This window comes from Argentina silus, assembly GCF_951799395.1.
Source record: "Argentina silus genome assembly, chromosome: X".
NCBI lineage: Eukaryota > Metazoa > Chordata > Actinopteri > Argentiniformes > Argentinidae > Argentina > Argentina silus.
Window position 1 is genome coordinate 13,951,257 of NC_139653.1, and position 21,739 is coordinate 13,972,995.

The following is a 21,739-nucleotide window of genomic DNA, read 5'->3' on the forward strand; positions in this document are numbered from 1 at the left end:
CAACTACCGAAGTGCAGCAGCCACTACTCTTCAACCTTTGGACGCCCTTCGCTTTATCACAGGTGATGTTTTAATATCATTGGATACTTTATCAAAAGGTTGGCTGGACCTCGTTAAAGTCTCATAGATCTCTTCGTTACTCCTTTTTGTGTATAAAGCCCTACTGCATAAACTCCCAGCTTACCTAACCTCATTATTGAAATTCAAGAACATCAATTATCTAACTCGTTCTCAGACTTGGTTAACTCTTGAGGTTCCTTGGGTCTCCACCGAATTGGGTAAATCCGCTTTTAGTTGTGGTGCACCTCACTGCTGGAACAATCTGCAGAGAACATTTCAGTTGGTTGCTCTGGTGCCACTCGGGCACTTTAAAGTTTTGATTGAGGACTATTTGTTGAAAAATGTGTTTGTTTTTCTTGATTGTGTTTCATGTTACAATGTCCATAATTGTGTATTATGAATTATTGTAAACTATGTGTACACAGGGCTATCTTCTAATAGAGACATTGGTTTCAATGTTAAAATAAAGGTTAAATACATAAAAAATAATAAGTTATATCTAGCAATATGTTGGGGGTAATATTAAGTTAAAAAGTCAGACCCAGAAAACATTTTCCCTGGGGAAGTCCAATAGAGAAAGAAACTTTTAATTGTGAAAAAATCAAGTGTGTGAAAAAATCAATAAGGGCAAAAAAGGAGTACAAATAGTAAAGACGTGCGACTTCACTACACTAATTCCCTGAAATAGTAGAGCACAGACAGTTGTGCTAAAACAGTAGGTTGATCCATTGGTGTAACCCCCCCCCCCCCCCCCCCAAACCATCTTCTCAGTCTCTGTGCTTTACTGTTCTGGCTACATGGCTTACATCTTTTCTTCGCCACTCTCCTCCTCTGACTCCTCGAGTGTAAGTTCCATTCTCTCCTCCTCCTCCTCCTCCTCCTCAATGGCTTCCTCCTCTTTCTCAATCATCTCATCCTCTTTCTCCTCCTCTTCTCCATGTACCTCTTCCTCCATAGTTGACTCCTTTTCCATCATCCCTTGTTCATTTTGTATCTCCACTTCAGGCTTCACCTCATACTGCACTTTTCTCACCACCTCGTCCTCCTCCTCCATGGCAGAGTCCTTCCTCTCCTTCTCCATCTGTCGCCCTCCCTGAGCACTCTGGCTGTTCATGACTGCTGTTCATAGTGTCCTCCGGTAGAGGCTGCCAGTAGTCATACAGCTTACCCTACACACACACACACACACACACACACACACACACACACACATTAGCCAAAGCATTGTATTTCTACAGTTCATCTTGGGGAATTGACTACTAAACAGTGTTGCATTAGTACTGACATCAGGTTTTCCAATAAAACATATCAAATCTATAGGTTGTTATCATTAAGCATCACAATAGGTGGTGCAAACTTTCAAATAGAAATACATTGAAAACGCTGAGGTTATTTTGTGGTTCATATCAAATAAAACATCTATTATCTGATGTAATATGGTCAAGGGCAGTCAGAAGAGATTTCCTACAGAGTAGGTCAGAGTTTAAAAGTTTCACCTCGGCAATACAACCACCAGGAGTTACCGTTGAGCAATTCTAATGGTTGGGCTTGTTGTGAAACAGTAGCTCATATCTTTGCCCAATTTGTGAGCTGATATTAATCGTATATTTTAATTTAAATTCTGAATTAACAATTACGGCAGCCTGGATGAATTACGTGAAGAGTAGCTGGAGTTGTTGTTTCAATTTGGAAAAGGACAAATTATTGTCTGGCATGAGAAATTCGACGTGTCCTTGGATAAAACTTAATTTAGAACAAATGATACTTCATAAAATGATGTCAGACATGAAATATATGTGGCAGTGTGTCCCCGAAATTGCATACTAATGAACTCATAACGATATAATCTATATATAATTCTCAGTTGATTCCACACATTTCAGCAGTAGGCTATATGGACACAGTGCGCTCACAATGAAAAGAGTGCAGTTTGTGTCATACATTTTCCGCTCTGGCACCACAGATTCACGTTCAACGTATTTCACATGATTGAAATAAGAGCTTTCATGAATCAATAAAAAAAGGTTTACATGCCATGTGCAATGACAAGAATACATCTGAGAAGGGTGTCAAGGGATAATGGGAACAAGCAGCTAGGGCTAGAATGAGGGACAGCGAGGGAGAGTATAGCAGATCAGCCCTTCTCATCTACTTTGATCAGTGAAAGTAAGATGTCAAGTTGACATGCTTTTATTCATACTGTTCTGTAGGCCTTATATATAAAACTCACAACTGTTAATCTTTAAACAAATTATATTTTCACTGTTCTACTGCCCGTATCCAACGAGTCATTTGTCTGTATTTGACTATTCTTTTTCACCCCTGTACGTCATATCATGTATCATAGTTGGCTTCAAATGAATAACTTTCATATATGTGTCATATAATTGCTGTAGCCTTGGACAGCTCTTGATTTGTAACATTCATGACCTGTAGGCTTTTGATTCAGCTCCTGTGTGTTGCTTACAACAAGCTCAAGTCGTTTCCAATTAACAAAAGTGTGACATTTATCTTACCACTAGACATTCTTTTAGAGATACAATTCAAGTAGGATTCAGTCCCACTCCTCCGCTAGAACAGTAATGTTCTTCATTTAACGAATTCCGTTCATAGAAGGTTGAAACTGTTATCAATTCCATTTTACATCACGAAAATAATAAAATGGTTGTGTTTATTTATGCATTTCCAAAAATGTTAGGCTACCCAGCTTGGAAGTGTGGGCTTTAGGAGTAGCCTAACCAGTGTGATATCTAGACTACCAGAGTGCAAGTTGCTATGGGTATATTAAGGAGTGAGCTAACCGAGAGACATGTAAGTAAACATGTTCTCTATGACAATCGTAACACGGCAACATACATAGGCTAACTAATTAGACAGATTACAGAACCATAACGAACATCTCTGCTGCGATAAGTGGGGCAATTAGTTCTGTAATTTATACAGACAGAACAAACTCTCTTTTAAAATGTCTGTGATGGGCATTGAATTACAATATAGTCGGGGAAGGTGAGCAAATTTGTCAGCAAATTTGGGCTGATGTCATCTTCTGCTGTCCTATATAGGTTGCTATCATTAAGCGTCACAATAGGCTCTGCCAAATCCATGCACACTTTATTGGAAGGCTGACTACAGACTATCTACAGTGACATTACCATATATAATCAATGACAAATTAGGCTAAATCAGCTGGAAGTTTATGCAGTCGATCGTTCGGAAAACGTATACAGTTGTCATAGGTTCGCAACAAGCCAATCTCTGCTAGTTGAGAAAGCCATTCGCTCTGCCAGTTAGGTAGGTACTGTAGGCTACGATAGATAGACAGTTACAGATAGGCCTACTGCAAACCCTGATTTGGCCGCTAGCGGTGGTGCATCTCTCTGCTGTCAAAAAGTATAAAAAATGACCCTCACCAGTCAATAGTGGATTTGTCAGTTATCACTGGCTGGTACACTTTTATTGAATATCCCCTTAATATTAAATAATGTCGGCAGTTATGATAGAAGAGTTTGATTGAGCATTGTTTTAGTGGGGGGACCAGGCTTTCTCTACACTGCAGCCCCCACTCACTTTGGAACACTCCCAAACCACATCAAAGAATCCTGCATGTCAGGCTGCACTAAAACATATACCCCGCTTCTCTGCGCTGTGAGAGAGTAGATAGGGGTTGGTCCCATTGCTTGGTCCTCGTTAAAATAACCTGATATTTAAACCATTTCCATTCTTCATCTCTGTAATTCATGAGCTACTATAATAAACTTGATTTTGCCAATCGATCTAATGAGGCAAGCTGATGAGGCAAACCATTCTCTTTTCAAACATCGTTCACAGCTCGTCAGCAGCAGTATTGAGGTTTAACACTGCTGCGATGACGGCGTGAACCTATTAACCACTGGCCCACTGTATCTCTATACCAATAGACACTTTGCAACCTGACATGGTTGTCATGGTTATTAGCTGACAGAATGTGCAGATGGGTTGATGAGATGAGGGGTGAGTGACCTACCTGGAGAGGCCTGCTTCTCTGGAGGAGCACCTGCCATTTGGTGTAGATCCTCGCCACAAAGTCCTTCACCTGCAGAGGGAGAGGGAGAGAGATATGTGAAAGCCTTTTAATCACAAATTATTCCCATACAAACAAAATCCTAATTGATTGTTTGTCTACCCTGCTTGGGAAGCAGGGACCCTGCATACAGTACATAGTAATATGTCTGCAATGATAAAACAAGAACTCGATTTCAAACTGGAACTTTAACTTAATGTCTATCCCAATGATTAGCTGGTCGTGGATATCATGTAGTACCACTGGAAAAATAGGCCCCCAATTTGCTTCCTCTGCGCAACACTAAGTTAATTTCGTTCAGCAATGTTTCAGTTAGCCGAGAGGCGGAGAGCAGGCAAGATATTCATTGTCCTCGCTAATCAGGATTTCACTGCAAATGCTGGAATGGATAATTATGTACACTTTTATCAAATAAAATTACCATGGTTAGTTTAACTTAAGGGTCTATGATACCACCGAACCACACAGCACGCCTAGAGTGGTGTGCAGAAGTCAACCAGGAGTCTCCAAGTGCTGTAGAACGGTTTAATGAATCTGTCGCAACTTTTCTATACTTTGATATCATTTATCATTCGCAATCAGCAAACAGGGGAATTTTAGTTTTTTTTTAGCAGTGTTTTGACAGGGATAGGCACGAAACTTAAAGCCTACTACAGGAGCTTCGTTCTGTGCAGGGAGTAAATTTCAGTGCATTTGGAGTCAAGTTTGTGTGTTTTGTTTTGCTTTGCTTTACCTTGCCTTAATATTGTTTGAAAAAATGTGGCTGGTAAAAATCTGAGTGGCTGGCGAATTTTCTCATCCACCAGACATCTAGGCTGGTAGAACAAAACTGTAATCTGTACAGTATAGAATGTTTAATAGATTCTATTTGATTTGATACCCTATCAGAGACATTCACAGTGCATGACTTCATTAGTAATTGGCATAGAGTGGGGAGGCGATGAGGAGGCATTGTGTGCAACGTACACTAGGCCTACTTCCATTTTGTAGAGGATGTACTGGTGTTATGAGGGATTATCCCAGACAACTTCTGTGCCCGTTATCAGATAAGTGTCTATTTTCACTATTAATTGGTAATTATTGAACATAGAATGGATAATTGTCCCACTCCCTTTGCCAACACTCCCATTTACTGCTCCGCCTATATTGGTGCAAAGTTTGTATTGGTCGGGGCAGACGCGCTTGTCACCTAATTACCAAAACAGGCCCATAGACCACCCACCTTACTCCTGTAAAGACACTTCTCACTCTCTCTGATGTCACACTTGATATACTTCTCCAGTTCAGCACACAGCAACAGCAACTGATTCTGATAGGACGAGAGAAGGAAGAGGAGAGGAGAAAAGAGCAGGAGAGATGAAAGCGGGGAGAGAAGAAAGGGAGATGGAGTGCAGATATATATCTCTTTATAATGATGCAAATAGTTGCAGAGCAGTAGACGAAGATTTTAGTATTCAGTGCTTTGTGTTTACCTTCTGGTTTGGGGGGAAAAACTCAAAGTTAGAGGCTTCATTTGCCAAGGCCAAAAGGCTATAGCAGAGGTAGTAGGCCTGAAACAAAAATACAACATCCAGTTGATTCTCACAATCAAGGGAAAACTACAGTATGATACACTCTCACTCCAATACTCAGAGTGACAGCTCGAGCTACCCAATACCAATGGAAACCAATTGCATGAATCCTGTGCTGGGAATAAAGTCTAATAAAACATGTTAAGTGCATCCCATTTTGGATACCATATAGGCATTGTGGGCTGACACCCATTTACAAAAAAAGTTAAACTAATGAACCCTTCCCAGACCTGCTGGTCAAGGGAGGCTGAGTCTTCCCCATCCTCTTCCTGCTCTCTGTGACTCCTGGAGCTCTGCAGGCCTCTGAGGAGCAACGAGGGACGCATACGTGGCAGGTAGCGCCTCAGGTCCGACAGCTAGGGGAGGAGAGGAGAGGAAATTTTTTTATTTTGGTAACACGTCATAAAGAAAAGCTTAACTAACAACTGAATTCAATGTAATTGCAGTAAAAAGAGTAGGAACATACTGTTAACCTGGGGGTGGCACAGCATTTGTTTCCATGTCTTACCTGGAACTCTGTGTTGGAAGGCTTGTAAGTGCATCTGTTGATCAACAGTTTGGAGATGATGGACATACTGAGGTGTCTCCTGAGTTGCCTGCACAGAGACAAATCAAACAGCAATAATACCACTTAGAATGTTCACTCACTGAACAGAAACATAATTAAAAGCCATTGAGATAAGAGAAATAATCTGTCTCTATGGTATGCGGAAAGCAGAAAGAAAAACAGAATTGCATGATTCAGACATAGTGGAATATAAGCAGAGTTCATACAGACATTGAAGTCAAATTCAAGGACTTTTAAATGCATTTACAAGCGCTTAATTGTAATTAAGGACCTCAAATGTTTATGTCCCAAGCCACCAAAAGTAGAAGTCAACATTTTGTTTCATCTACCACATAAATAGCCACACGTTATTCATCTACACTACCGCAACGAGAGTTTGTGCATCCGGAGGACAGTGGAGCACTGGTAAATTGAAACAGCGGGAAAGAGAACTAAAGTGGCTATATTGCACGAAAAAGCTTTTGTTCCAAAACTCTGTCTAATTATATTGGAACAGGGGAACTTCTAAATTGTCTATAATTATTTCAAGGACCGAATTGAGAAAATGTCTGATTTTCAAGGTATTTCTGAGCTTCAAATTCAAGTACTTTAAGCACCTTATGCGAACCCTGTATAAGGTCTTACTTTCCGCGTGTGTTGTCTGGTAGCAGCTGGATCAGCCAGCGCAGGTTGTGATGGTCATCTGTCATGTCCATCAAGGCAAAGCAAATCTTAGGCAGCTAAACAAAGCAGGAAGAGAAAATTAGCATTAGAAAAACTGAAAAAAATAAGAGTTTGATAAAGATAATGTTATGTAAATCTTCCACGTGCAGTGGCAAGTGATTAAGCGGTTAAAATGTTAACAGAAAACAACCAAATATGCTCTAGACAAGACAGAGAAGGAGCATACAAGAGAAAGAGATGCTCACTGACCATGTGGTCCCAGTCCTTCATGTTGTTGACCAGGTTGTGCTGCAGAAAGCGGAGGTCCTGGATGGGGGGAGTAAGCTGCGTATCCAGGGCCACTCTGCTCACCACAGTCAGCAACAGTAGCAGGTCTGAGTCACTGTAGGCCCATGGACACAAGGCACTGCAGTCCGACAGGTACTGGAGATAGAGTGAGGGGCAGAAAGAGAGAATCAATACAAAAATTAGGGATGGGCCGGTGGATGGTATTACCAGTAGCAAGCTTACACCGGTATAATTCCCGTCACACTGTCCATTCCATTATTTTGCCATTACGCCCCCAAAGTGCAGTAGCCGACGTTTATTAAATGAATACAATTGCAACGCGTGACACATGATCAGTGACACTGGGGAAGAGCCTGCTACGGTAGCCTGGGGTAGAGACTGCGATTCTCTAGGACGGTGGGCTCAAATTACACTCACGTGGAGTTGTTTTCGGAGTAAAAAGAAAAGAATGCAGCTGCCACAGTATGGCAACATTTTGAATTCAAACCAGACGAAAAAGGAGAGCTGGAGTGTAGCCAGTTAGCGAACTTTACCAATGTAGAGGCTTGTCATATGTAAGTAAAAACAGCTTGTCAAAAGTAATTCAACATTAGCTGCAAAGCAAATAACTGAATACTACTATGATTACTTGTGTTAATTGAATAGGCCACAGCTTGTGCACATGCAATAATATATTGGAGGAAAACCACTGCTGTCACTTGGTGCACTTAAGAGTCTGGGTGTGCTCGTTTTGATGACGCTGCATGTGCCACATGGTTGCACGGTTTCATCTGTATTGTTGGCTTATAATCAAAGCATTATTGACAACAATTCACCCAATAAAGTACTTGTTTGTCTTTCATGACATTGTCCCAATCTTTTAAGAAAAAAACATTTTGCAACTTATATCCATTCAGCCTTACCTTGACAACATACTGGAAGTTGTGCTCTGGGAAAATGAGTTCCTTCTTTCTGGACGAGCTATTCTCATTGCTGATTTGGACAGACATGGACACAGACACGGACACACACACACATGAGCAAACACAAGGCAATTCAGAGAGTATGCCAATCTTTTCCATTCATACTGCCATTTTCTCTTCACACTTACTGTAGCAGTAGGTCTCCCTCTGTGAAGTTGGGCTGTAGCCTCTCCAGAGGGAACAGTGTTACAAAGGGGACTCCCATGTTCATGAAGACCAGAGTCACGTCGCCAATGCTAGGCACCCACACATCATACCTATGGCTCTTATCCAGTACTGTGGAGACAATTCAATACTCATTATTAAAACAAAAACAATTCAGGTTAAAAGAGATTAGGCTAACAGAAATAGAGAAACTAACAGGACAAGTGGAGGCAAATGAAAACTGTACTATAGAAGCACAGAACACCTTGAAAACAAACAAAAAGAACAGGAGGATCTTATTCAAGAACTATAAAGTATACAATATTACAAAAATAATATGAATTGGATGGAAAATTGTAAAAATGCGAAAACAACCTTCAATAGAGAAATGCGACCAAAAACAATATACAAAAACTCATTACAAAAGACAGAACAATCCATGCATCACTGAATGATATTCTGAAAGAGGAAGCGCAATATTTTAAGCATGTCTTCTTTTCAGTCTCCTCCACTCAATGATGATTATTGCAATGACTTCTTTCCTAAGAATAATGTTAAATTATCATCCGTACAAAAACATGTGTGAAGGTAAAATTACAGAAGATGGGTTCTTAAGGCAATTTAATCTTTTCAGGTGGGAAAAAAACCCTGGTCGTGATGGCATACCAGTAGAAGTACATACAACTTTTTTGAGATACTGAAAAATCCATTGCTAGCAAGTTTAAACTATTCCTACAAATACAGCAAACTATCTGACAAGAGGATCTAATCTTGCTATTACTAAAACAGGATCCGGGTGGTCAGTATAAAGATCCAATCTATTTTAAAAACTGGAGGCCCCTTACTTTACAGTGTTGTGACGCAAAAATGGCAAAAAATATAGCGCATAGAATCTTACCAGATATTATTCATCATGATCGGACAGGATTTTTGCATGGATGATACATTGGCATTAACATATGACAATTACTTGAAATAATAGTACATTATGAAACATCAGAGAAACCAGGCCTCGTCTTCAGAGTGGATATAGAAGAGACTTTTGATAAAGTGCAATTATAATTTATTTATAAATACCTTCTTCAATTTCTGGAGAATCTCTTATAAAATGGGTTAAAGTTATGTTTAGCAACCCCAGGTGTAAAAAAAATAAAATAATGGATAGTTCAGAGTATTTAACTTTCAAGAGGTGTTAAACAAGGTTGTCCGTTGTCATCATATTTGTTTGTTTTGGTCATCGAAATGCTAGCAACTAAAATCAGATACAATAATATGATCAAGCAGGTAGGTATTCAGGGCTTAAACACAAAAGTGTCAATGTATGCGGATGATTCAAGCTTTATCTTGAGTCCACAATCCAAATCACTGCTAGGTTTTATTAAGGACTTGGACAACCTCTCTCGTTTCTAACCCTAACCCTAATTATGAAAAATGTGCTATACTACATATTGGATTGCTGAAAGACAACGTTTTCATTACCATGCAGTAGACATACTTGGTATTTATATCCCCAAAGATAAAAATGAATCATACATTTCAAAAGTTAACTAAAACTGACAAGATCTTACAACCTTGGAGAGGTATATACCTATCAATTTATGGGGAAATCACACTAATATACTCCAAAGAGTCATATCTCAGCTCACATATTTACTTATGGCACTACCAATTTCAGATGACTCATTCTTCAAATTATATGAAAAATATGGGGGTTTGAAATGATTAAATATCAAAGCATTGAACCTCTCACTAGCATTGAACCTCTCATCTTTCAAAAACTATTCTTATACCCAAATTGGTTCTCTATCAGATTCTCTAGAGATGAGAGAATCTCGTCCTCTATTTAAAAAGGGCCTTTTTGCCTTACAGATTACAATATCTCAATCTCAAGTACATTGAAAATGAAATACTGCACAAATCACCCTTCTTAAAACAAGACATACAAAGCTGTTATCTTCTAGAAAAAGTTTAATCTGATTAAACTCAATTACATTTATTATTTAAAATGTCAATATGATGTCACAAACAACGTTTGAAATATTATGGGACTGTATGCTTAATCCAAAATGTATATATACAAATCAAATTGCAGTGTTGCCCCAAAATTGGAAAATGAGAAGGTAAGGATTTAGCTTGTGTAACTCATATTAAAAGTCATAAAAGTCTGAAAAAGATTAATATAAATAGATCAGTATACCAGTTTCATTTAAGATAAAAAATAAATACAAGGATACAAGATAGCTGGGAACAGATATTTGACATTCCTATCCCATGGCATCAGGTTTATGAATCAATACATAAAACAAAAATTGACTCCTCACTTTTCAATTGAAATTTCTATGTACAATTATTGCAACCAAAATAATCACCACTGTGCAGATTTTGTAGTAAGGAAAACAAAGCCCTCAGGTGGCTGACTTTTGGTGGCTGACTAAGGTTCAGGAATGGCTAGCAAAAAACTATTTTAATCTAAAAAATAACCCTGCAAATAGCACTATTGGGTGACTTAGTATCTGATGGACAATCAATAATCAATACAATTATACTCTTATTGAAAATATGCATTTTTAGCAAGCTCTATGATCCGAAAGTTTGAGGAACTACGTGAGACATCACAGCACAATTGAAAAATATATGGCCCAAGGAAACCAAGAGAGATGGGATGGGCTGTGAGCAGCTGAGGGGCGGGATTGAAGAAAATCTCATGTACATATTTTCTTAGCATGTACACCAGAAATAATACCAAATATACCATAATAGACTGAAATTACCATGTGATATTGTTTTTATAACATGTACAGAAAAAAAAAAAGTACATTGTAGATAAAATGTATAAGTAAAAACAAATACAACAAATAAAGGTCCTCCGATGAGGGGGAGGTGGATACTGTGGACACGCAGGCACGCACACACACCTCAATATGTCTGTCCTTATTAACTGCAAAGAGAACGAGTGCAGTATGCATCACGCACACACTCACGCACCTACCGATCTGTTTGGCAGCAGACAAGGCAATGTCTCTCAGGGCCTGTAGTATCTGATAGGAGACCTCCCTCTCAGTGTGAACTGACATCATCTACCCGAGGTGAAAACACCAATTCAATACAAAAGAAACAACGATTAGTTAATCACATACAGTCTATATACAAACCCAATGCAAGAGAGAGAAAAAGATTAGTAGAGCACATGGGGAGAGTTGGTGGGGAAGTACCTGGAAGAGCCAGTGAGAGACTTGAGGTGGGCAGGGAGAGGAGCAGTAGGCAGCCTGTATCAGGCGAGCACTGACGTGAAACGAAAACTGATCAGGACTGGACCTGAAAAGAGAGGAGGGGGGATGATGATGAAATAGATTGCCTCCATTCTCTTCTACACACACACAGAGAGAGAGAGAGAGACAGCCAGATGTTACCAGAGGAGTGTTTTCTGTGCTGTCTCTTGTGGGGTGACTTTGAGGTGCCTGAGCTGCAGAGTGTGCTGGTTGAACAGACGACCAAAGTCAGCCAGGCTGAACACAACTTCTCCCGGGTGCTGGTCCGGGATGGCATTGGACACCACAGAGTAACGCTGCAGGAACTCTCTGTGGGACAGATAACACATATGAGATTCAAACAAACACTTGTAGATACATCATATACCATACACTCATGGTCCGCAAGAGAGTGTGCATGTGTGTGTGTGTAGTTACTTCTGTTCGTGTGAGATGGACTCCTCTATGTTCTTCTCATTCTCCTCCTCTTCTACCAGTCTTAGCAGATCCTCCTTACTGGTCATAAGCAGCTTCATCTCCAGCTCCTTTGACCTGGGACACACACGGGGAGAGAGACACAATGTTATCCCAGTAAAAAAACTGAAACATGGAAAAGGACAGAGCACAATTGATAGACACTCACTGTGCTCAGAGATTAGATAGGTATGGCTAAGAATGTGCTTTCTAAAGAGAAAGTCTGAGTAATAAATGTAAATTAAATCTACACCTCTGATAGCTCTTTTTTTCCATCAACATCTGTTCTAGGGTGTTCTTGTAGTTGATGGGTTTGGTTTGGGATGCCACAGGCTGCAGGGGATAACGGGAAATGACAAATTAAGATCTAAACTAACACACACTCAGGCAAAGATAGTGGAAAACACAAATAAAAAAGGCATATCAGTGCTTACAGGCTGAGCGTGGCATCTGGGCAACACAGGTGTAGTGGGCTCACTGAAGGCACTCTTATCTGGTGTGTCCGGAGGCATGACGCTGCGGTCCAGGATCTCCTGCAGGGAGAGCAATTGTTCCTCCTCACTGCTGCTACTGGACTGGGACAGATCCAGCCCCAGGACACAGCCAAGGCCCAGACCCAGCTCCGCATCCAGCGGGTCGTCATCCACATCCCCTAATTCGCCTCTACCTCCTACTCCTACTCCTTCTCCTCCTAGGTCCAGGGGAGAGGAGAGAGAGAGATGGGGGCTGGGGGTGCGGGTGTCTTTGGATGCAGCAGTGGTCTCTGTCTCGAAGGTGTTGCTCTTAACCTGTGACAGGGAGGCAAGTCTTGTTGCGTCCTCCGTCTTGTAGGAGGAAGACTTTCCTGAGGAAAAGAGACTAGAACTGGTTTTGATAAACGAGCCCTTCTCAAGTTTAACCCAGTCACTCGGCTCTAGCCTGACATACGGAGAGGAAAATATTTTTGAGTCCAGGCCTTCTGAAGAGCAAGTGGTTTTGAGGTTCCAAATAATTTTGGAGGAAGATCCCTCAACCGTAGTTCTGACACTAGCTGCCGTGCTGGACAGAGAAGCCTTGTGTACAGATGTGGTCCTGCCTCCCCCCTCAGTGCTGGACTGTGCTGGTCTGGGCTGGGGGATGTAGCTGGACACAGACCCCACTGGGTCAGGTGTGAAAAGTTTGTCTAAGTCGTTTTGCCGGGTTGAGGCTGAAATTCCAGGGGTTCTGTTCCGCTCTGGTTCATTAGGACACTGAGGATTTGAGCTCTGGTGAGAGGCGGGTTTGGGAATGTCTGTGTGACCAGTGAGCTCACCTCTGCTCTCTACTCCCCTGCTTTCAGCTCTACCCTCGCCCCTGCTCAGTGACCTTTGAGGGTTACCAGACTCTAGGTGGCCACCATTCTCTCTGGATGACATCCGGGGCAGGTCTATAAAGAGCTGCCTCATAGGCTTGGTGGTGGACAGTGGAAAGCTTGGGGCTGTCATTGTCATCCTCCTCCTCTCCTCCATCTCTCTTTCATTACCTCCCTCTGGCTTCTTCAGAGACGAATGCTCATTGATCCTCAGTAAGGGACTGTTGTGCTGGCTGATAATGTTCTTCCTAACATAGAGTGGGGAGATGCGGCAGCCGCCGTGGAGGCCAGATGTAGGACTTCGTTCTGGTCCTGGACTCAGGTCCTGAGGCCGGGGTCTCTTCACCCTGTCCTCTCCATTGTGCCTGTCCTCAGAGTCAGGCTGTCTGTGCCTCTTCAGAGACAGGGATCGACCTTGTGGAACAAGAGAGGACAACAACAACAATGAAAACATTTCCTGTTTCAACTTCATGCAAAGTTAGTATGAATTGGCATTATCACAGAGCTTAGAAAGCTTGACAGGGGGAACATCAGTATAACCTATTAAATGTTCAATGACTATATTCAATGGGATTCTGCATCCCATTCTTTAGAAAAAACAAATATTTTAGAATGAAAAAGTATAATTATTAAACATTGCATCATCCTTTTTTTTTTTACCTGGAGTTATCCCCTCAGTGGTGGGGATTCTTCTGTGTTCTAGTGAAACATGACCCTTAGAGAAGACAGAAAATAAGTGCATCTCAAAAATGCACCACACAACATGCATACCTTTAATCACGGCTTCAGGACTGTTCAGAGAAGTCAAGCCCTGCCCTACAGCAACTGCTACAAAATGAACACTGTGACCTACCACCTTTCCTTTAAAAATATCTTTGTCATGTGCCATGCACCAAATTAACAAGCCACAACTCAAAAATAGTGGTCCAGAAAGCAGAGGTAACTTTGTAATCATTTATTTAACAGAAAATTAACAATAATGCCAATTCCTACTGAGGAAAAAGTTAGGACACCCTATGCCCTAATAGCTAGTATTGCCCCCCTTGGCTGAAATAACCTCAATTAGACGTTTCTTATAACTGTCTACATGTCTCTGACATTGATTGGGAGAAAGTTTTTCCCACTCCTCCTTGCAATGTGATGTTCGAGGGGTGTCTTGCATGCACAGCCAGTTTCAAATCAATCCACAGCATCTCAATAGGATTAAGATCCAGGCTTTGACTTGGCCATTCCAGAACTCTCAATTTCTTTTTCTTGAGCCATTCCTTGGTAGATTTACTGGAATGTTTTGGGTCATTGTCATGTTGCATGGTCCACATCCGCTTCAGCTTCAACTTTCGAACAGATAGTCTCACATTTTCCTCAAGCACCCTCTGATACAATACAGAATTCATAGTGGATTCTATGATGGTGAGCTGCCAGGCCCTGCTGCAGAAAAGCAGCCCCAAACCATGACATTTCCACCCCCATGCTTCAGTTTGTATGAGGTTCTTGTTCTCAAATGCTGTCTTGGTTTTGCACCAAACATGTCTACTCTTACTGTGCCCAAATAGTTCAACTTTGGATTCATCTGTCCAAAGCACAATGTTCCAGAAGTTCTGGTCTTTCTCTAGGTGTTCTCTGGCAAACTTTAGTCTTGCCCTGATGTTTTTTTTTGACAGCAGGGGTTTCCTCCTTGCACGCCTCCCATGTAATGCAAACTTGTTCAGTCTCTTTCTTATGGTGGATGCATGTACTTTGACATCAATTGTGGCAAGAGATACCTGTAGGTCCCGTGATGACATTCTGGGATTGTTGGAGACTTCTTTAAGCATCTTTCGGTCAGCTCTTGGGCTGAACTTGCTTGGGCGGCCTGACCTGGCTATGTTGGTGGTGGTTTTAAATGTTCTCCACTTGTAAATAATTTTCCAGACAGTGGAATGGCTAATTTCGAATTGTTTGGAGATCTTTTTATATCCCTTCCCAGACTCATATGCATCTACAATTTTTCTGCTGAAGGCCTCAGAGAGCTCTTTTGATCTCGCCATGGTGATGCAACTCACTTCAACAATCAAGAGCAAACCAAGCTAAATGTCTGAGGTTTAAATAGGACAGGCTCCTCCAAAATCCTCTGTAATGATGTTCTAATCATTTGCACCTGATGTGGTGCTCTTGATTATAATTGTAGGCATTTTAAGTGGAACTAAATGTGGGGGTGTCCTAACTTCTTCCTCACAAGAAGATTGCATTTCTATTAATTACATTTTACCAATCATTTTTTAAATAATTTGTTTCAGTTGTATTTGTTTAGTTATATTACCTACATTTTTCAATATTGTTCAAATGAATATCAAATGTCCATATGTTTGAATATGTTGAAGAAGACAAAGGTTTTCATAGGGTGTCCTAATTTTTTCTCATGACAGTATATATCCCTGTTCCAAGACATACAAATGATTATTTCTTCCACAAAACAATCACTGAATCTAACACATACCTTGTGGTCCCTGTTGACCTCTTCCCTCCCGGTTGATCTATACTCCCGCCCGCTGCTGGGTGTACTATCTTTGCTTTGGAGGAGAGGATCTATCCTTGGGATGGGAAGTAAGTGATAGAAACCTATGGGGTGACGGCTTATGACCTTAGAGGACATGGAAGGCATAGAGGCTGGCTGGGGCTTCCTATTCAGGGCATTGAGGTTGCCCATATGGACTGGGATGCCACCTGGAGGGTTGCTCCCCAAGACATGGGCAGACAGTGGGGGGAGAGGAAGTTTGTCCATGTGGTCTTGTTCTGGGCTCTTCAGGGGTAACACCACTTTGGGCGGTGGGTTGGAGAGCTGGTTAGAGGGCTGAGAGGGTTTCATGATAGGGGTCTCCTGGACGGCCGGTAAGGGGGCGGAGCCCTGACAGTGGTCTTTCACTGCAAACATGAAGGAGACATAGCCAGGACACAGGGATATGTATGAGACCAGTGGTTCCCAGAATTATATTGTACTCAACTATATTGTACTCAACTAAAAACATTTCTAGTCATTTTCACCCATTAGGACCACAACCATCACCACTCAATAAACATTGCATTATATATGATGAATCACCCACAGTATCACCTAAAGTAGCACAGCAAGTATAATAGGCGCTATTGTGACAACCATACTTTTGACTTGTTTGACTTTGTTACTGGGTTGAGCAGTCAGACACAAATTCCATACAGAGAGGGTAAGAAAATAGGGGCGCAACAGATACAGAAAAACACACACACGGCAAGCCAAATAACGACCCGAAGAGGAAGCAATTGTTTAGTGTTCCATGCCCAAATTGTAACTCCTTTTCTCACCCACATCAGTGAATTTCTGCTTTAGGCTACTCATCATTCTACATTAGCACAGATCAAGACCAGAGGGAGTGTGGAGAAGGCTGCAGAGTCATCTATCATCTGTGTAGAGTGAAATGTTTTTTAATACAATATCTGTGTGTGTGAGTGTGTTTGCGCACAAGAGTGTACATTCTACCATCAGGGCTGCGGATGATAATGACAGGACGAACAAGGCAGCAAAGCACATACTGTATGATGAGAGTGAATGCCAAGCTATGTGATCAATCAAGACAATTAAAGTTGCGAAACTCCAGCTTCATAGCTGATGGGGTAGCATGTATCATAAAACACCGCTTTCAGAACATAGGCTACGGTTTTCAATAGCTATAAAAAGAGCTACAATGCCTGAATGCAAACATTGGCAGAAATACATATTTGCATTAATGTGGATTATTCGTGAATCTGGGTTGTAAAAAGTATAGGTGTCTTGTGAATAAAAAATGCTGTCCCTTTGTGTTGCCAAATTCCAATTCAATTCTCTGCAAAAAATCATATTTTGAGTGTGTACTGAATGAGGTCATGAAACATCTAAGTAACAAACAAAAAGGGTATTTCTCTTTCTGGATAATGCAATGAGAGAAGAAAAGCATAGCCACATCAGACACTCACCTATACTGCTCTTTGGGGGGAAGTAGTCTGATATTGTTCTGCAACAAAAGAAAGTAAAAGAAATAAAAGAAATTTCAGATTTATATCAAATAATCAGGCTAACACAATGTTGTCTTATTTTAGTAGACACAATATTACAACAAAAATGCTACAACTGCCAGAATACAGTCCTTAGCTAGCTGAAGCACCTGTCGAAACCTACTGAGCCTCTCATACTTCTTGAAGCACCAATCACGGAGTGAAAAGTGTCAAGGCAGGCGTGACAGAGGTTGGCAGAGGTTTTGGAGACTGGCGTGCAATCAAAGCGATAATTAGCTAGCTATGAAATATCACTTGGTCTCATGTGTGCAACGTTCTCTGCCTATTAATAATAGTATTATTATTTGTCGTATGTCTGCAGCCTCTTTTGAAATGTCAAAATGTTGACTTACTTGCAGAACACAGGGTAGCTAACTCTGGTTAGCTAGCAAAACAAATGCGTGACGATTTCACAACAAAAGACATGGCCGTCAACATTCCGCCGTTGCCATTAGCATTAGCTCAGTCAGTGATAATTCAATTCCAGCTTGAAATCATGGGATAAAATAGCCAATATGCCCAATAACAGCTTGCATGTCAGTAACGAGGTCCTTAGCCCACTTGGCAATTTACAAGACCGTAACTATATGGACTATGGAATAAATAATTATGGCTGGCTAGCGAGCGTAAAACCTGACAGCTAGCATAACAAATCTGACAATTACCTGGCTTTTGGTCAAAGCACTATGCTATGTAACTTACTACTACCTAGCGAACAAGTTAGTTCATTAACTTAACTTACCTCCCACTTCCAGTTGCTTTAGATGGTGTCTTTCTCATTGTGGCAAAATAGATTCATTTAACTAACTTGGTAATATTCCCTTTCAAATTGGGTGCTATTGCTTCCGTTTCTGTCTCTTTGGTTTCACTATCCCGCCAGTTGGGGAATGTTGTTCCGTGAACGACAGTAGTAGAACTCCGCCCTTTGTTTTCTAATTTATTTTATTAACTAATTTAGTGCAATGTGAATAAAGTCGCCCAAATTGTCTACATTCTAGAGTGCCAATGTTGACCTTATTCACCAAAAAATACATAAATTATGATGCTTCATTTTGTAGCCAATCAAAGTATTGTTGTACCATATAAAACACTTGCCACACTAGGTGATTATGATTCCGGAATTCCTTGGCAGTTAGTGAGTTAATCAACAATAATGTACAATACAATAACATGACAATACAGCACAGAAACTTGCAAGGATGCTCAGGAATTACAATACATATCAATTAGGGAAAAGGTGTTTCAAATATTACACATTGGTTGGTTGGTTTCTGGTGTGAACATTTGCTGGTGTGAATAAAAAACTTGGCATGTAATAAAAATTCATGTAATAAAAAAAATCCATCATTGTCAGTCCTACCGAACAAAACATATTCAATCTTCAATCAAAAGTTTTTTTTATATATTATACTTACAAAACTGCTTACATCCATCCAGAAGACAGATGTGTAAGGACATTCCCAAAAAAAGTCTAATCAGAAGACTCACTAAGGAGCAAAGTGTATCTATTTCTATATTGAACCTATTTTTATATTGAACTTAAAGTTGACTTTAATTGGGTAGCATCTATGAATTATTTTAAAGAATACCTCTTACTCCAATCTATATTTTTATAAAGATTATTCCCCAAAAATATAGCAGGGAGTGAAGATATTATGTCCCTTTGGATTATATTTCTAATTACTCGATTAGTAGATTTGGAGCTAGTTAGGGGGCAATCATTATCAATACATATTAAATCAGGGTTATGTGAAGGTAAAATACATTCTTTCTCTTTAATTGAAGATTGAAGTAGCAACTTGACACCACTAGGGATTGCATAAAATACAATAGCAAACTCTTTCAGAGTTACAGGAAATCCATATTGATGTACAAATTCACAGTATGTAAAGAGCTGATCTTCAGGATACAGTAGTTGGTTAACAGGTACAATGTTTTTTTTTTATCAAACCTACCATTAAAAAACAAAGATTTATTTTTATACTTAATATCTCTATTATTCCAAATGAAATATTTATGCGGAGAGAAGTTGTGCTTGTACATTAAAGACCAACAAAGCAACAACTGTTTATGAAAACTGGAGAGTTTCACAGGGATTTTCGAAATATCATAGTTACATCTTTGTAAAAATTCTAGACCACGTAAAGATAAAAAAAAATGTAGAAAATATATAGAAAAATATGGGCAGGTATGAAGTTCCATATTGATGTTGAAAAACGTACATTTCAGTAGCAGTTTATCAATGAATGAGCATGTTTCTTTTGGAACATCTAAAGCTAAGGTGAAGTATGTGTTCTTGTTTTGGCTCTACACTCCTACAGTTTGGATTTGAAATCAAACATTTCCTATGAGGTTAAAGTAGAAATTGTCAGCTTTTATTTGATTGGTATTTGTGTAAATATTGGGTTCACCATTCAGAAATAACACTTATGTTGTCCATAGTACCCCTGTTTCAGGGTACCCAAAAGTGATGGGACAGATTTATCATATGTCCAAATTAAGCACTCATGTTTAGTATTTGGTCAACAATCCTTTGCATGCAATAACTGCCTGAATTCTGCAACCCATCGATCCCACCAGTCATTGGGTGTCATTTCTGGTGATGCTCTACCAGACCTGTACTGCAGCCATCCATCTTCATTTGTTGTTGTTGTTGTTGTTGTTGTTGTTGTTTTGAGGTATTTTTGCCTAAAATCTTATCACCAGGAAAATAAATGCATGTTAAATTAAAATCTGAAGATTGATTTGGCCAGTCATACTGCTAAGGCAGTATGTTTTGGGTCATTGTCTTAATGTATGATGAATGACAATGAATTTGGAGGCATTTGCTTGTACTTGAGCAGACAAGATGTTTCTGTACACTCCAGAACACATTCTGCTGCAGCCGTCAGCATTTACATCATCAATTAAAACAAATTAGCCAATTCTAGTGGAAGCTATACATGCCCTAACATTAACATTATGTTTCACAGATGAGGTGGTATGCTGTAAATCTTAGGCAGGTTCTTTTTTCTCCAAACCTTTCACTTGCAATCACTCTTGTACATAATATTAATCTTATCATTCCACAATACCTTTTTCCAGACCTCTGAAAGCTTGTTATTAACTTTAGGATACCTAATGGTTTACACCTTGCAGTTAAGTCTCTGTAGTTCAGCTGGTGATGTATTCTGTGGATGGTAGTCTCTGACACATTCACCCCTACCTCCTGGAGAGTGTTTCTGATCAGTGGGAGTTGTTTTGGGCTTTTTTTTTAAATTATGAGTGAGTATTCTTCAGTCATTCACTGTAGAAGACTGCCTTGGCCTACCAGCCCGTTTGTGATTGCTGAGGTGCTTTTTTTCATTTTTAATGATGTTCAAAACTGTTGATTTTGCCAAGCCTAAGGTTTTGGCTATTTTTCTTTATTTTTTTCAGATTTTTCAACCTAATAATGGCTTTCTTGACTTTCATAGACATCGCTTTGGTCCTCATGACACCAATAGCAGACTCCAAAGGCAAATGCAAACATTATAATCAATACTGGATTTTGACGGCTCTCTTATGTCTGCACAAATGACGGAACACACCTGACTTACCAGAAACACCTGTCAAGCCAATTATCCCATTACTTTTGGGTACCCTGAAATAGGGGGACTATGAATAAAATTATTGTAATTTCTAAATGGTGAAACCAATATGTACACAAATACCATCAAATAATAGATGACAATATCTACATTAACCTCTACATTCATCACTGTTTGATTTCAAATCCAAACTTTTGGAGTGTGGAGCCAAAAGAAGAAAAAATGCTTCACTGCTTTAATGCTTTACTTACTCAGGGCACTGTATATATCACTTTGGATAGGCCTTCTACTTTGGCTAAAAGAGATCTTCCTGTAATAGATAAGTCTTTTTGGAGCCATAGGTTACATCTTTGTTGCATTGAAGTAATGTGAGGACTGAAGTTTTGCTAGACTAGAAGCTATGATCTTGTAATCATTATTTAAAAGGCAGATTGGGCACCAATTATCTATAAATAAGGAGTCTTTATGTGGCTTGGGAATGAGGTTTATTATGCCTTGAGTCATTGCGGAGGTCAGTTGGCCATTATCAATACTTTCTATATATACTTTATTTAAAAAGGAGGTTAGGTTAGTTATTTGCTAAATTTCTTCTAAAATTCAGAAGATAGGCCATCAGTACCTGGGGATTTATTACATTTAACAATGGACTCTTCAATATCAGCTAAGTAGACAGGACTGTTGCACAAATCATAATTTACTTTGTTGATAGTACTAACATTTGTCATAGAGTAAAAAAAAAACTTCTCCATCACAGATAA

General features: G+C 39.9%; 1 protein-coding gene across 1 annotated transcript; it reads right to left on the reverse strand.

The window, feature by feature from the left end:
• Window positions 1-621: 621 nt before the first annotated feature.
• Window positions 622-18,282, reverse strand: slf2 (SMC5-SMC6 complex localization factor 2). The gene is made up of 20 exons (XM_083695337.1): window positions 18,155-18,282; window positions 17,335-17,372; window positions 15,845-16,269; window positions 14,029-14,083; window positions 12,473-13,782; window positions 12,292-12,371; window positions 12,003-12,116; window positions 11,727-11,894; window positions 11,529-11,631; window positions 11,306-11,393; window positions 8,301-8,448; window positions 8,113-8,182; window positions 7,172-7,345; window positions 6,884-6,978; window positions 6,200-6,287; window positions 5,922-6,047; window positions 5,593-5,670; window positions 5,343-5,429; window positions 4,064-4,132; window positions 622-1,229 (listed from the first exon to the last, which is right to left on the reverse strand). The coding sequence occupies exons 1-20, from the start codon at window positions 18,190-18,192 to the stop codon at window positions 1,074-1,076; spliced, it is 3,510 nt and encodes a 1,169-aa protein (XP_083551463.1). The 5' UTR covers window positions 18,193-18,282; the 3' UTR covers window positions 622-1,073.
• Between the last annotated feature and the right edge of the window lie 3,457 nt (window positions 18,283-21,739).

Coding starts and splice junctions, on each gene's coding strand:
- slf2 (XM_083695337.1), bottom strand. CDS start 18,192: ATGAGAAAGACACCATCTAAAGCAACTGGAAGTGGGAG. Junction 6,979..7,171: donor TGAAGGACTGGGACCACATG/GTCAGTGAGCAT, acceptor TGCTTTGTTTAG/CTGCCTAAGATTTGCTTTGC. Junction 5,430..5,592: donor TTTTCCCCCCAAACCAGAAG/GTAAACACAAAG, acceptor TCGTCCTATCAG/AATCAGTTGCTGTTGCTGTG.